The sequence below is a fragment of the Schistocerca serialis genome, chromosome 2 (genome assembly GCF_023864345.2).
Source record: "Schistocerca serialis cubense isolate TAMUIC-IGC-003099 chromosome 2, iqSchSeri2.2, whole genome shotgun sequence".
NCBI classification, from domain to species: domain Eukaryota; kingdom Metazoa; phylum Arthropoda; class Insecta; order Orthoptera; family Acrididae; genus Schistocerca; species Schistocerca serialis.
In genome coordinates this window covers 118,925,687-118,940,098 of record NC_064639.1, presented here as the reverse complement: position 1 = coordinate 118,940,098, position 14,412 = coordinate 118,925,687, and the positions used below count along the sequence as shown (strand labels likewise).

Here is a 14,412-nt window from a genome sequence, read left to right as displayed (position 1 = left end):
TAAGTTCTGGATATTAGTGTGTTGAAAAAGACAGACACAATGACTTCACAGTTTCATTATTAGTAAAGATTGCTGTTTTCTAGAATGTTAAAATCTCCAAATTTAATCATTTCTAAAATTCAGTTGTAGCTGCTTGAAGCCCAACTTTTTTTCTTTTAACTGCTTACTCCAACATAAAACTGGCGAGAGGTAGAAATGGGCCCTGTAGGGGTCTCAGGTACTGTGCCTGTTGAAGACCAGAGGTCATACATCAAGATTGAAACTTTAAGTGGTAAAAACCAGACAGAAATCCACAGTGCATTAAGTTTAGATTGGGGGCGAGTTTACAGTGGACCATAGTACAGTTTCACATTCGATTAATCGTTTTCGTAGTGATCGTATGAGGATAAACAATAATCCGAGACCCAGAAGGCCAAAAATGTCAATAGATGAACAAAATGAGAAACTTGTGGCAGATGCTCTTGAAGAAGATTGCAGTGTGACTTGTGAGGAACACTCTGAAACCAAGGGAGTTTCCCCAAGATCAGTATTCCATATTCTAACAAATGATTGAAGAACAGAAAAATTTCTGCGTATGGGTCCTACACTGCTCGACTGCTGAAGAGAAGCTCTGACCATGAAGGTCAAGGATTCTTGTGTTGAACTATCGGTATTGATGAAAACTTGGATTGGGGTTGGGTTGATTTGGTGGAGGAGACCAAACAGCGAGGTCATAGGTCTCATCGGATTGTGGAAGGATGAGGAAGGAAGTCGGCGATGCCCTTTCAAAGGAACCATCCCAGCATTTGCCTGAACCGATTAAGGGAAATCACAGAAAACCTAAATCAGGATGGCTGGACGCGGGATTGAACCGTCATCCTCCCGAATGTGAGCCCAGTGGGCTACCCACTGCACCACCTCGTCCGGCAAAAATTTGGATAAGAGACTTTGAACGGGAGTTGAAATCACAGTCCAATGAATGGAGGGCGTCTGGTTCTCTGTGCCCAAAAAAATTTCAATGAGCTCAATCAAATGATGATTTTTGGTTAGGATCACCACGGAATCATCGTAACAGTTCTGAGTCCCATGTGTAGCAAGTGTCACAGCAGTGCATTATCATAACTTTGTGCAAAACCTGAGCAGAAAAATAACAAAACCTAAGCTGCAAGGACCTGGTAACTCATTCTCCACTACAATGCTCGCCACATATCAGCAACGTTGGAGCCCAAAAATTGTGTGAAAAGTGTTGCTGGATCCTCCCTACAGTCCGGACATGAGTCCACCAGACCTCTACTTGTTTCCGAAGTTGAAAAAACCTTTGCATGGATGTTGTCATCTTTCTCTGGAAGAGCTTTCTACCACCCTTATCCAAACCATTGAACAGATGAACAGAAGTGGTGTCCTGGATGGCCTAATAGAGCTTCTGAGACATTGAGATAGAGAAGTAGGGAGACTATAGTGAAGGACTGTAAGAGATATGGAAAAAATAAATAAATACATGAATGTTTAAGTAAAAAATTAAATATATCTAAAAACAAAGATGATGTAACTTACCAAGCAAAAGCGTAGGCATGTTGATAGACACACAAACAAACACAAACACACACACAAAATTCAAGCTTTCGCAACCAACGGTTGCTTCGTCAGGAAAGAGGGAAGGAGAGGGGAAGACTAAAGGATGTGGGTTTTAAGGGAGAGGGTAAGGAGTCATTCCAATCCCAGGAGCAGAAAGACTTACCTTACAGGGAAAAAAGGACAGGTATACACTCGCACACACACATATCCATCGGCACATATACAGACACAAGCAGACATTTGTAAATGCAAAGAGTTTGGGCAGCCTCAACTGACATCTTTGCCCAAACTCTTTGACTTTACAAATGTTTGCTTGTGTCTGTATATGTGCGGATGGATATGTGTGCGTGTGCGCGAGTGTATACCTGTCCTTTTTCCCCCTAAGGTAAGTGTTTCCGCTCCCAGGATTGGAATGACTCCTTACCCTCTTCCTTAAAACCCACATCCTTTCGTCTTTCCCTCTCCTTCCCTCTTTCCTGACAAAGCACCCGTTGGTTGCAAAAGCTTGAATTTTGTGTGTGTGTTTGTGTGTCTATCAACATGCTAATGCTTTCACTTGGTAAGTTACATCATCTTTGTTTTTAGATATGTTTTTAGATATATTTTTAGATATATTTTTAGATATATTTTCCCACGTAGAATGTTTCCCTCTATTATATTCATATCATTAAAAAATTAAATAATTATTTGTAAAATATTCCTCATACTTAAATTAGAAAATCTGAGCTCCCAGAAAAACTTTGGCCAGCTGTAAAAATCCCTGTGCAGGATCCAAAATTCTTGTCACATAAAATATCACTATTTGCACCAATTTAAGGACATCATCCATCTATACTTTTATGTTAACACCTAAAATGTAATATCTTTATATTATAAAATTTTGTCCAACATGCAGCTTTAAATATGTGGTGAGCACATAGCCACACTCAGTTGATAGCTAGCATTCAAAGAGCATAGTTACTGACTATTTGTCAACAAGTGGCCACGAAAGCCTTAACAATTTTGTAGCGTAGTTACTGTGTTACATGCTGGCCACTTTGTACATCCAAGCAATGTGTGTCAGGCACTTAACCAGTGCAAATGCTGCATTAATCAGTTTATTAATTTAGTCAGTTGGCATTAAGTGATCATTATGAGTCTGCAACTATACATCAGTGACTGTGTAGGATCCACCTTAATTTGAACAAACAGCTATTTTGATATTTTAACACTATTTCAGCACTGCAGTTAACATGATAACAGAATACAGAGAAACTGCACAACATGTTGACACATACTGTGCCTGAAAATGCCCAGTAAGGCTGAAACTGGCCAATTGTGCAAAGTAATAAACTGAATACTCGTGAAAAACAGCCAAGATGGAAAACTTCAAAATGTCCTTAAACGTATGACAAAGTAGATACTGTTAATAGTTACAGTTTAAAAGTATGAGATGCTTGTAAATGAAGTATGTCAATAATGACTTTATCATGGGACGAGATGATCTCCTTGTAATGTAATTGAACTAAATAAATATCTGTATGCCACTTGGGCACCGAAAGTTAACAATAATTTACAAGCATTCAGGAAAATGTAAAAGTATTTTAATACATTTCTTTTGTTACATGTGAACTTAATATAATCAATTATGCCTGGAGTCATGAGGAAAGTAGAAGCCTTGATGACTACATGACTGAAGGTCCATGTCAAAAGCAGAGCACGAGTGTAAAAAAAGAGAAGGGAAAGAAAGAGAGAAAAGAGAAAGAAAGAAAGAAAGAAAGATAGATAGATAGATAGAGAAGGATAGATGTGGTTGAAGGCTGTGTGATGACGATGATGATGATGACAGGTAACAGTGAGTCAAGCTGAAACCAAGCATCTTCATATTTACCTTAGAAATGAGTGAAAAGTGGTTTAAAAAAAAAGTCATCATCTATATGCATAACAAAGTGACAAGAAAAATGTATCTGTTGTGTTTAGAGTATATATACATCATGAACAACAATGAGCTGAAATTAAAGGCAACGTACATCATATTTTAAGTTTGTGTAATGATAGGATACTAAATAGTGATCAATAATACTGCCAAAAGGTGGTGCCCAGGCCACAGAATACGTAAATATAATGTTTTTCTTTGTGTACAGAGTAATATAAAAATGAAATTTGTGTAAACATTATCTGCAAAACTTTATTTCGTGGGAATAATTTAAATTAGTGCAACATACAATTTGAAAAAAAAAAAAAATTGTAAATAATTACTAAATTTCGTTCTGCATAAATAAGCAGCTCATTTGGTAGAAGATATTATTTTCTTAAAGCATTAATTTAAAATATTGCATATTCTTTGTATTGTTAGTTATTAAACTGAAAATTCTAATTAATATTCCACGATATACTGAATAGTACATGACTCTTACAGTAATCTGAAGGAAAACAAAGTTAGTGTGCATTTTATTACATCTGTAATTTAGTGAAATTTGCTTATTCTGTATTAAGTCTCCCAAGAAACCAATCAATGAAGGTTTATAGTAGGAAAGTTCTGGTGGAATGTAAATACTTTAAGAATGAAGTGAGACTACTTGCCAAAAAGGAAAAGCATCGAGTCATTGACAGGAGCACACAAAAAAGACAGAAAACTAGCTAGCTTTCAGAGTAATTCATTTCTTAAGCTACAGTACACATACAAACATGTCCAAGCACACACTTCCCTGGTCCTAACACAGTGCCAACTGGGTGCAAAATGCTGGGAGTGCATTTCAGCAGGTGCACGAGGACAGGGGGGTGGTTTTGTCAGGTACGGTGAGTAGAGTGAGAGAGAGGTGGGAGGCAGGAAGAGGGATATGAGTTGGGTAGCTAGTGCCTTGGATAGAGGTAGCAGATTTGCTGGCTAGGAATGGGGGTGGCAGGGGCACAGGCTAGGCATGTGATGCACATTAAGGGTGAAGTGGAGAGGCGAACTGGGAGGTGGTGACATGACAGAGGAAGGGGAAGCCACTGGGTGGAGGGTGTGGGGACAAAGTAGACCACCCAGTCGCAAAACATGCAGCTGACCACACCGCTCAATTTCAATGGCTGCTTCACTACCCAAGTCGTCTGGATCCTTCCCTCCACCAGCAGCCTCTCTGAACTATGCATATGGGAGTTATACTTGCAACACAGGCTTAGCTCCCGGAATCATCTGGCATCAATCTCCATTAACCAACTACCCCGACATCCTCCACCTAATGGCTTCCTCTTCCAATTCACTTCTCCATGTCACCTGCATCATGTGCTGTTCTGCTCTGGCTCTAGCACTTGGCTCTACCACCTGCCACCAATCCAACCCGCATTTCTAACCAGCAAACAAGCTGCCTCCCTCCAAGGTGCTAACTGTCTTCCTCCAACCCCTCTTCCTGCCTCCCACCTCTCTCTCCATTTCCCACCCCACCTAACACAATCTCCACTCCACTCAAGTCAACCTGCCAAACTGCATCCCTGGCACTGTGCATGCATCTAGCACTAGGTAACAGCACAGGTGGAGTGTGTGTGTGTGTGTGTGTGTGTGTGTGTGTGTGTGTGTGTGTGTGTGTGTGTGTGACAGAGAGAGAGAGAGATTTACTTTGATAGCAAGTTTTCTGTCTTTTTTATATGTTCCTGCTGATGACTCCACACTTTTCTTTTGATTTTCAGTGAGTGGTCTCCTTTCCTCTTAAAGCAGTTAATGAAGAATTTGTGTTTAGCGAAGATTGTGATGAAAATCTATTTTTTAAGCAATTAAAAGGGTTCATTAAAATTTTGTTTTTGGTGGTAAGGAAATCTATAAATATTAATGCATAGAGAAAAATGACAAAATGTAGAGGCTACCACTGCATACTATAATACCATAACAATACTGATTCTCAAAATTAGAATGTTATTTCAGGAAACCCCAATTCTGAAAAGGAAACACTAAAGGGAATGTGGGAGGTTCATTTTAATTTGAACACTCATTTACTTTGTTTTTTCAACATTGTATTTGAGCACTGTGGTTAACTACAGCTACAGTGGTAAGTAGGAAAGAAGTTCTCACAATTCAAAGCCATGTAGTGAGACTGGCTATGACATGCAGTGTTGAAACAATGCCAGCAGACTGAGGAGCTATGAGTAAGCTATAGGAATGGATTCAACTTTGCAGTCTCAAACGATGGGCACCTTCAATATTTAGGCATGAAACTAAGAACTTTTCCGTATCAAATATTAATAATAAAAAGTGCCTTTGGCATATTAAATGCTAGGGGGAGCCTGAGTGTCAGAGTTTTGTTACCATAATTTCTCTATGTGATAAACTATTTATATTCAGAAACAAATGCCAATTAATAGTCTGCTGAAAAATGCTTGAAGAGTTCCGAAGTTAACATGAAGTATACTAGAAATCTCTGTTAAGTGCTAAGCTCTTCAGTCAGCATTAGGATGTAATCCAAATCTGATCACTGTGCAAACCATGCTGTCAGTTTTCAATAACTTACAGAGTTTTACATTGTCAGACTGTTTGATGGTGTTTGTTAATAAATGCACTGTCATGACATCCCAGAATTTATTTAAAGTACCCCTGCTTCCATTCATCATCTCACACACAGGCTGTCTGCATCTCTGGATGAATCCGATGTACTACGAGAATTGCTTCAAGGGACTGCATCAATGAGAGGATTCCACAGAACAAAAAGCAGGAAGTCCTACACACCAATTCACTAATCTGGTCCAGTAAAGGGTTAACTTAACTTCTGCAATCTGAAATGGGAAGGAAGACCAGTTGTACTGTATGTTGCCTATACCACTTTCTATGAACTCGTGGCTAGATTGACAAATATTTATGGAGATTTAGTACCACAGTGGAGGACTTACAAGTGCTTACATTACGTAAAGCTCTGTGTCACCAGGATCTATTACTGCCATTTTCTGTGAGATTACTGACCTTTTAAATGAAGCACTGAATATTAATTTACAGTTGATCATCATTGCAACTGATAATATTGATAAACATATATAAATGTGAGAACCTAACTTCAAAATGGTGCATGAAACTCACATAGAAAGTGCTTCAAATCATATTTCATCGGTAAATAAAAACTGGTCCAAAAAAGACTAAGGAGAAGCCTAGAAGCATGTCATTTACATTCAAAAGCAATCATTTTTACAAGCGTTTTCATACTAACATGGTAGCACATACAGCAACATGTTTTATTTCATCTACCTGAGACCTGAATATGTTAAATCATGACAATGAGAAAACTTAAAATTATTTCTTGTGGAAAATTTATACGTAACTAGCTGACAAACCCGGCATTGCCTGGGTGTTCATTTTGCCAATTTTCTATTAGAATCAAAAACAAAAAGATGAACTGTGTTTGTCAGAAAGTATAGAAAAAATTTCTTTTCCATGTATTCGTGAAAACACCTTTGAAATGATGAAACAACTGTACAAAGAACTATGCACAATTTACAAATGTGTAAGTACAGTATCCAAATTAAGAAACCTTTTCTCTACCAGTTTTTGCGTGCTGAGCCCAGCTGCTTCACATGTTTACAAACATCTCTATGGCAACATCTCTTCACAGTTCTGTAGATGGCTACTGCTTTCACCTACAGTTGTTTGCACTTTGCAGTTGTATGCTGTAAAAAGTACTGCCAGGTGTTGACCTGACTGTAGAGTGTCTTAGCAGTAAAGAGTAAATGTACTAAAACTTCATGCATGATGCCATCAGCATTTTTTCACATACCTCAGTGCTTATGACATCATATCTCTTGAACTGCGTGTCGCACAATGATATGTTTTTGCAGGTACATTCAGAGGCATATGTGTATAATGTCCTTTTTTCCCCCTAAGGTAAGTCTTTCCGCTCCCGGGATTGGAATGACTCCTTACCCTCTCCCTTAAAACCCACATCCTTTCGTCTTTCCCTCCCCTTCCCTCTTTTCTGACGAGGCAACCGTTGGTTGCGAAAGCTAGAATTTTGTGTGTATGTTTGTGTGTCTATCGACATGCCAGCGCTTTCGTTTGGTAAGTCACATCATCTTTGTTTTTAGATATATTTTTCCCGCGTGGAATGTTTCCCTCTATTAATTCATATATATATATATATAAAAAAATAAACAAAGATGATGTGACTTACCAAATGAAAGTGCTGGCAGGTCGACAGACACACAAACATACACACAAAATTCAAGCTTTCGCAACAAACTGTTGCCTCATCAGGAAAGAGGGAAGGAGAGGGAAAGACGAAAGGATGTGGGTTTTAAGGGAGAGGGTAAGGAGTCATTCCAATCCCGGGAGCGGAAAGACTTACCTTAGGGGGAAAAAAGGACGGGTATACACTCGCACACACACACATATCCATCCACACATATACAGACACAAGCAGACATATTTAAAGACCAAATATGTCTGCTTGTGTCTGTATATGTGTGGATGGATATGTGTGTATGTGCGCGAGTGTATACCCGTCCTTTTTTCCCTCTAAGGTAAGTCTTTCCGCTCCCGGGATTGGAATGACTCCTTGCCCTCTCCCTTAAAACCCACATCCTTTCGTCTTTCCCTCTCCTTCCCTCTTTCCTGATGAGGCAACAGTTTGTTGCGAAAGCTTGAATTTTGTGTGTGTGTTTGTGTTTGTTTGTGTGTCTGTCGACCTGCCAGCACTTTCATTTGTTAAGTCACATCATCTTTGTTTTTAGATATATATTTCCTACGTGGAATGTTTCCCTCTATTACGGAATGGACAGTGTCTTGAAAGGAGGATACAAGATGAACATCAACAAAAGCAAAACGAGGATAATGGAATGTAGTCGATTTAAGTTGGGTGATGCTGAGGGAATTAGATTAGGAAATGAGACACTTAAAGTAGTAGATGAGTGTATATATAGTTTGATGCAGTTCTCCATGCTACGCTATCCTGTGCAAGCTTCTTCATCTCCCAAGACCTACTGCAACCTACATCCTTCTGAATCTGCTTAGTGTATTCATCTTTTGGTCTCCCTCTACAATTTTTACCCTCCACGCTACCCTCCAATACTAAATTGGTGATCCCTTCATGCCTCAGAACATGTCCTACCAACCAATCCCTTCTTCTAGTCAAGTTGTGCCACAAACTTCTCTTCTCCCCAATCCTGTTCAATACCTCCTCATTAGTTATGTTATCTACCCATCTAATCTTCAGCATTCTTCTGTAGCACTACATTTTGAAAGCTCCTATTCTCTTCTTGTCCAAACTATTTACCGTCCATGTTTCAGTTCCATACACGGCTACACTCCATACAAACACTTTCAGAAAAGACTTCGTGACACTTAAATCTATACCCGATGTTAGCAAATTTATCTTCTTCAGAAACGCTTTCCTTGCCATTGCCAGTCTACATTTTGTATGCTCTCTACTTCAACCATCATCAGTTATTTTGCTCCCCAAATAGCAAAACTCCTTTACTACTTTAAGTGTCTCATTTCCTAATCTAATTCCTCCAGCATCACCTGATTTAATTCGACTATATTCCATTATCCTCGTTTTGCTTTTGTTAATGTTCATCTTACATCCTCCTTTCAAGACACTGTCCATTCCCTTCAGCTGCTCTTGCAAGTCCTTTGCTATCTCTAACAGAATTACAATGTCATCAGCGAACCTCAAAGTCCTTCTCCATGGATTTTAATACCTACTCCGAATTTTTCTTTTGTTTCCTTTACTTCTTGCTCAATATACAGATTGAATAACATCAGGGATAGGCTACAACCCTGTCTCACTCCCTTCTCAACCACTGTTTCCCTTCCATGCCCCTCGAATCCTGTAACTGCTATCTAGTTTCTGTACAAATGGTAAATAGCCTTTCACTCCCTATGTTTTACTCCTGCCACCTTCAGAATTTGAAAGAGTATTCCAGTCAACACCGTCAAAAGCTTTCTCTAAGTATGCAAATGCTAGAAACGTGGATTTGCCTTTCCTTAATCTATCTTCTAAGATTAGTTGTAGGGTCAGTGTTGCCTCACGTGTCCCAACAACATTTCTACGGAATCCAAACAGATCTTCCCCGAGGTCGGCTTCTATGAGTTTTTCCATTCATCTGTAAAGAATTTGTGTTAGTATTTTGCAGCTGTGACTTATTAAACTCATAGTTCAGTAATTTTCACATCTGTCAACACCTGCTTTCTTTGGAATTGGAATTGATTTATGAGTACCTTCATTTGGAGACTGTTCCAGTCGACCAGGAAAGGAGGAGTCAAAAGGATTGAACAAGTTTAGAACATCTTAAAGCTAAAGACAATCTAGGAATCATTAAGTGGCTTATGGTTGGAAACTATGTCTGAGTGTTTTTTCTGCTTCCGTTATGACACAAGAAACAAAATTACTCCAAACAGTCAAGGAGACATACTCTTCTTGAATGAGATTAGAAACACAAATATTTCAAATTAATTTCAACAGAAGAGTTTGGGTTTGATAACATACAAAGGCAATAAATCCACTGTTGCATGGGACCAGTCCACAGAATTCTTTCAAGGGAGGAAGGCAACAGTAGAAACAAATGAAGTACCACAGAACATCTCTCGAAGGCCATCGAAGGCCACTGCAAAACAATGACTTTGAGATGGTAGCTTCCAAATGAGGAGCTGATGTGAGAGAGACAGGTCAAATTCAATGATCAAACACATTTCAGGTAATTTGACAAACCTCGACTATTACTCTGAAGTTGTGCTTCTTCAAAGTGAAGAGCTACACATGCGTAACATTTGTAAATCATACAACACTAATGCATCATATTCTCCTTTCGAAATAACCGTAGCTGTGGCTTTGACAGACCCACCAAATTTTTGCATCATTTAGAGCTGAATCAGTGACTCAAGAAATATTTAGTCATGGGGTATTACATAGTTATTTATGCACATGCCGTACCTGTTGAAGTATGGTATTGTTGTTCCTGCCATCTTCACATTGTCGCAGCCAAGGAAGAACAACAACCCATAACAGGCTAGACATATTGTGTTAGAGATCAGAACAAACTGCACAGCACCCCTAGGTCGCAGTTCCAAACGTTTAAGGAGGCAGCCACCCATGAAGATGCCGATACAGGCTCCAGGTATTGCTATTGAACCTGCAAGGCAATGATAAAGATAACTTTCAAGAAAAAAATGAATACACAAAGTGCACAATTTTAGTATTTGCAACAGAGCCAGTGAAAGATTCACTAGCTTCCAGAATATGGAACACTCTTATATCTAGACAAATAAAAAAGAAATAATGAATAAGAAAAATGAACATTCATAGAGGTACATGGCAAATTCTTGAATGTCTGTAAGTCCAAAAATGCACTGCAAATCTGAGTTGGAAGTTAGCTATGAAAAGCAAACAATAGAGGAGATGCACTGAAGCTTAACTTGTTAGAGTGAGGTGATTAGAGATGAACTTGCTTACACAAAGAAAGCTGTGGTGTTGTTATATGAGTAACTGCAGTATTTATAGATTGATTTAGTGAACCTACAGAGGAAAACATTACGCTAGGTAATGAGCATTTTAAAGTCGCCCGTCTAAAATACAAATACAATGTCATAAATGAAAACTTTATCCTACACCGTGCAAATTGGATTTGAATACACATGAAATTGACTATTTGTAACTTCTTAGGTTTTCAAATACCATCCATATGCTGGATTTTCAATGTTAACTGCCATACCACGTGTCCCATAATTCAACTTTCGGATCGCTTTACTGCCTCATTCCTTTATAAGATCCCCATTTTTCCTTCATCATTTTCTTTTACTTTTTCCTGAAGATAGACTCCCATATTACAGTACAATAGACAGTGAGTTTTTCTCCTTTTGCATATCAAAAGCATTTCATTCTTTTTTTGGCTGCCTGCCTGGTACACCAGAAGGTACACATTAAGAATATATTTTAGTTAGTTTTGCACATATATACAACTGATGTCCAATTATTTTTTGACCATTGGGAAGAGTGTTACTGATTCCAGCGCTATATATGCATTACATGCTTCTCATTCAGTTCGACATTACCTCTCAAACCTTAAAGTTGTCAGGGAAAGTATTCCCACATAGATATTCTTTCAACTTTGGAAACAAATGAAAACCATAGGGTGCAACATATGGAGTGTATGAAGAAAGTGTAAACTTTACATCCAAAAGATTGAGGGCTCCACTGTGCAATATGCACAATCTGCAGACAACTTTTGTCACACAGTAAACAAATATGGTCATAGCACTAGCTGATATGTAACACTGTACTCATAATATGTCATCAGTTGTGTTAAAACTTTCACTTATTCAAGATACTTAAAGGAATGACCATCTACCTTAAAATATATGTATCAACTTATAATAAATGACAGCAATGTGAAGCTCAAATGCAACTTTTCTCTTTATACAGACCTGTAAATACACTGGCTTGACTTTTTCCAAGACTGAACTGCGTCTCCAGGTATTTTGGTAGGAACACAACAAAACCCGATACAATAATAAGTTCCATACAGGCACCCAAACAAGTAACCACGTAAACAGGATTGCACACAAGTCGCCACATTGAGCGTGGAATGTCTACAACAAAAATAATAAAAATCATTGTGGGAACTGATTAAATAGTTCATAAAGTGCAGATCATAAGGTAAAAATAATTGGTGTCAGTCATCACCAAGTTTAAAGAGTAAAGTCAATATTTAACACAGCAATGAAATGCAACAACTATTATCTCATTATTAACCACGTGAACAGCAAAACGAACAGTCTTGCAAACAGTTAATAAGACTTCATTCAAAATGTTACCCCCCACTAAATTGATCTTTTCATCTCAACATCAAACTTAATAAGTACTAAATAGTAAGTAAATATAAAATTTCCTTTTTTGTGCAGATTTCATGCTGTATTCTGAGTTGGTCAGATAACTGACTTATTTCTCCCACTAAATTTGTACAGGAACAAAAATGCTTACATGGTGGCAGACAAATCAAATTAAATGTTCATATAAATATAAAATATTATAAATTAAAAGCACAAAATTGTGTGTTTTACAAAGCATTATAACCATGAAGGTGTTCTACCAAGAAGTGATGGAAGAATCAATTACTGCAATAAAAAATATCAGTACTGTCATCAAAAGAGATAAATTAATAAATGTCCATTAACCATCAATCTCACCTTTTATATCTTTCCCATAGCCTGAATCATTTGTTTGCCCACAAGACGTGTTTGGGTCTGTAGACTTATGTGGCCTAGGGGCATCTGGTGGACGAGCTTTTTCCAACATACGAATTTTCTCTTTTTCTCTCTAGTGAAGAACAGAAGCATAGGTAGTTAATAATCTGTCATAAAATACAGCAGGATTCATTTTACTGCTAAGAGACTAAAAATGAGAAAAGGTAAAAAAAATAAATCGAAAATCGGAACTTAAAGTGTAGAATTAAAATTAACTGATAAACACTCTCCCAAAAAAAAGGACAAATCAACATTCAGCAAGATGAATTTCATGCTTTCAGAACCAATGGTTTTTCAAGAATGAATGTTTTTTTTCTTCAACTATTTTTGGGACATTTTGTAAAATTTCTCAATAGATTACATAGTTTCTTTTCTGTTAACACCCTCACTACCCATTTCTTAATATTTGTCACACTTGTTTTCAGCTATAGAAAAACCTTGATTGATTCTGAAAATATCAGATTTGTCCATGTTTATGTTTGTGTCTCACTGTCACAGTATCATCACTCATATGCATAAAATATTACAGAAAAAAAATAACATAGAAACTGACACTTTTAAATTACTTTATTTCTAATTTATCTTCGTATGTGTGTAAAGCTTGTAAAATAAAATGAACCAAAGGTTTTGCATTGCCCTTAAGTGAATTTTCAATTGGAGGATTTTTCCATAATGATTATGAAAAAATCTATGCTTTGCAGCATGTTTGATTGATTGTTTGGCAAGTTACAAAAGTGTGCCAAACTGGAACAAGTACCATGTTACCTGCCTTTCCGAAGCACAGCTCTGCCAATCTAAACATCTGCAGGCTGATTTAACTTCAATTTCCTACTAGCTTCTTTCCATTTCTTTCAAGCCCTGCAATGATGGTGATGTGAAAAATCAATCTACCTGCTACATTCGTATACCTAGAAGTGCTGGTCTCACATTACTGTATGGAGCTCTGTAGAATTTTGAAAGAATGAAGGGAATCGAAAGGTGATTTTCAGCTTATCAAACCACTATCATTGTGAAAAGAAAAAGTAACCACTTTTACACAATTCTGAGCTCTTGAAATAAACTAAAGAGAAATTTGGGATATTTTTCTCACATACAAGTAAACTCTTTCTTTCATATAAGTATGCTGTGTAGTATTCCACTCAATGTTTAAGCATCATTTCCAGTGAAAGGTGGTAAATTTTTTAATATGTTCAAATGAACATAGGAACTTATTCAGAAAAATATGAGGGTGGTCTGATGTGTGGAAAATTTCCATGAAAGAATGGAACATTTTTGTTGTGCCTTCATGATTGGTAAGCTTGATTATTCTAAGAATTGTGCATAGAATTTCAACAATGTATAGCATACAGTTCAGTACAGTTCATTACGGACAGCATCCGAATTGATCAGTGTGTCGACTGCGATTGAAAATGGGCAAAACCAAGTTTTGTGCTGTTACTAAACATTTTCGTTTGAGGGCCTGGACTGCCACTCAAATCAAAACAGAATTGGATGATGTTCACATACACTCTGGACCAACACTAAAGACCATTTGCTTGGTAATTAATAAATTGGCAATGTTTTGTTGCCATCTGCAAGACTTTTTGTGTTGATGTTTGACTGCTAATGAAACCCGGATCTATTGTTACATACCAAGGTCAAAATGGCAGTCAAATCAATGGACAAAGGCTGGTAAAAGTGCA

The 14,412-nt window shown here is 37.7% G+C and overlaps 1 protein-coding gene across 1 annotated transcript in view; it reads right to left on the bottom strand.

Moving 5' to 3' along the window:
* LOC126456794 (solute carrier organic anion transporter family member 5A1) overlaps positions 1-14,412 on the bottom strand; it is a 243,415-nt gene that overhangs the window by 25,805 nt on the left and 203,198 nt on the right. Inside the window, exons 9-11 of the mRNA XM_050092584.1 lie at positions 12,674-12,803; positions 11,912-12,076; positions 10,422-10,620 (exon numbers count right to left, since the gene is read on the bottom strand). Of these exons, the coding sequence (XP_049948541.1) occupies positions 10,422-10,620; positions 11,912-12,076; positions 12,674-12,803 (494 nt within the window). The remainder of the gene's footprint in view (positions 1-10,421; positions 10,621-11,911; positions 12,077-12,673; positions 12,804-14,412) is intronic.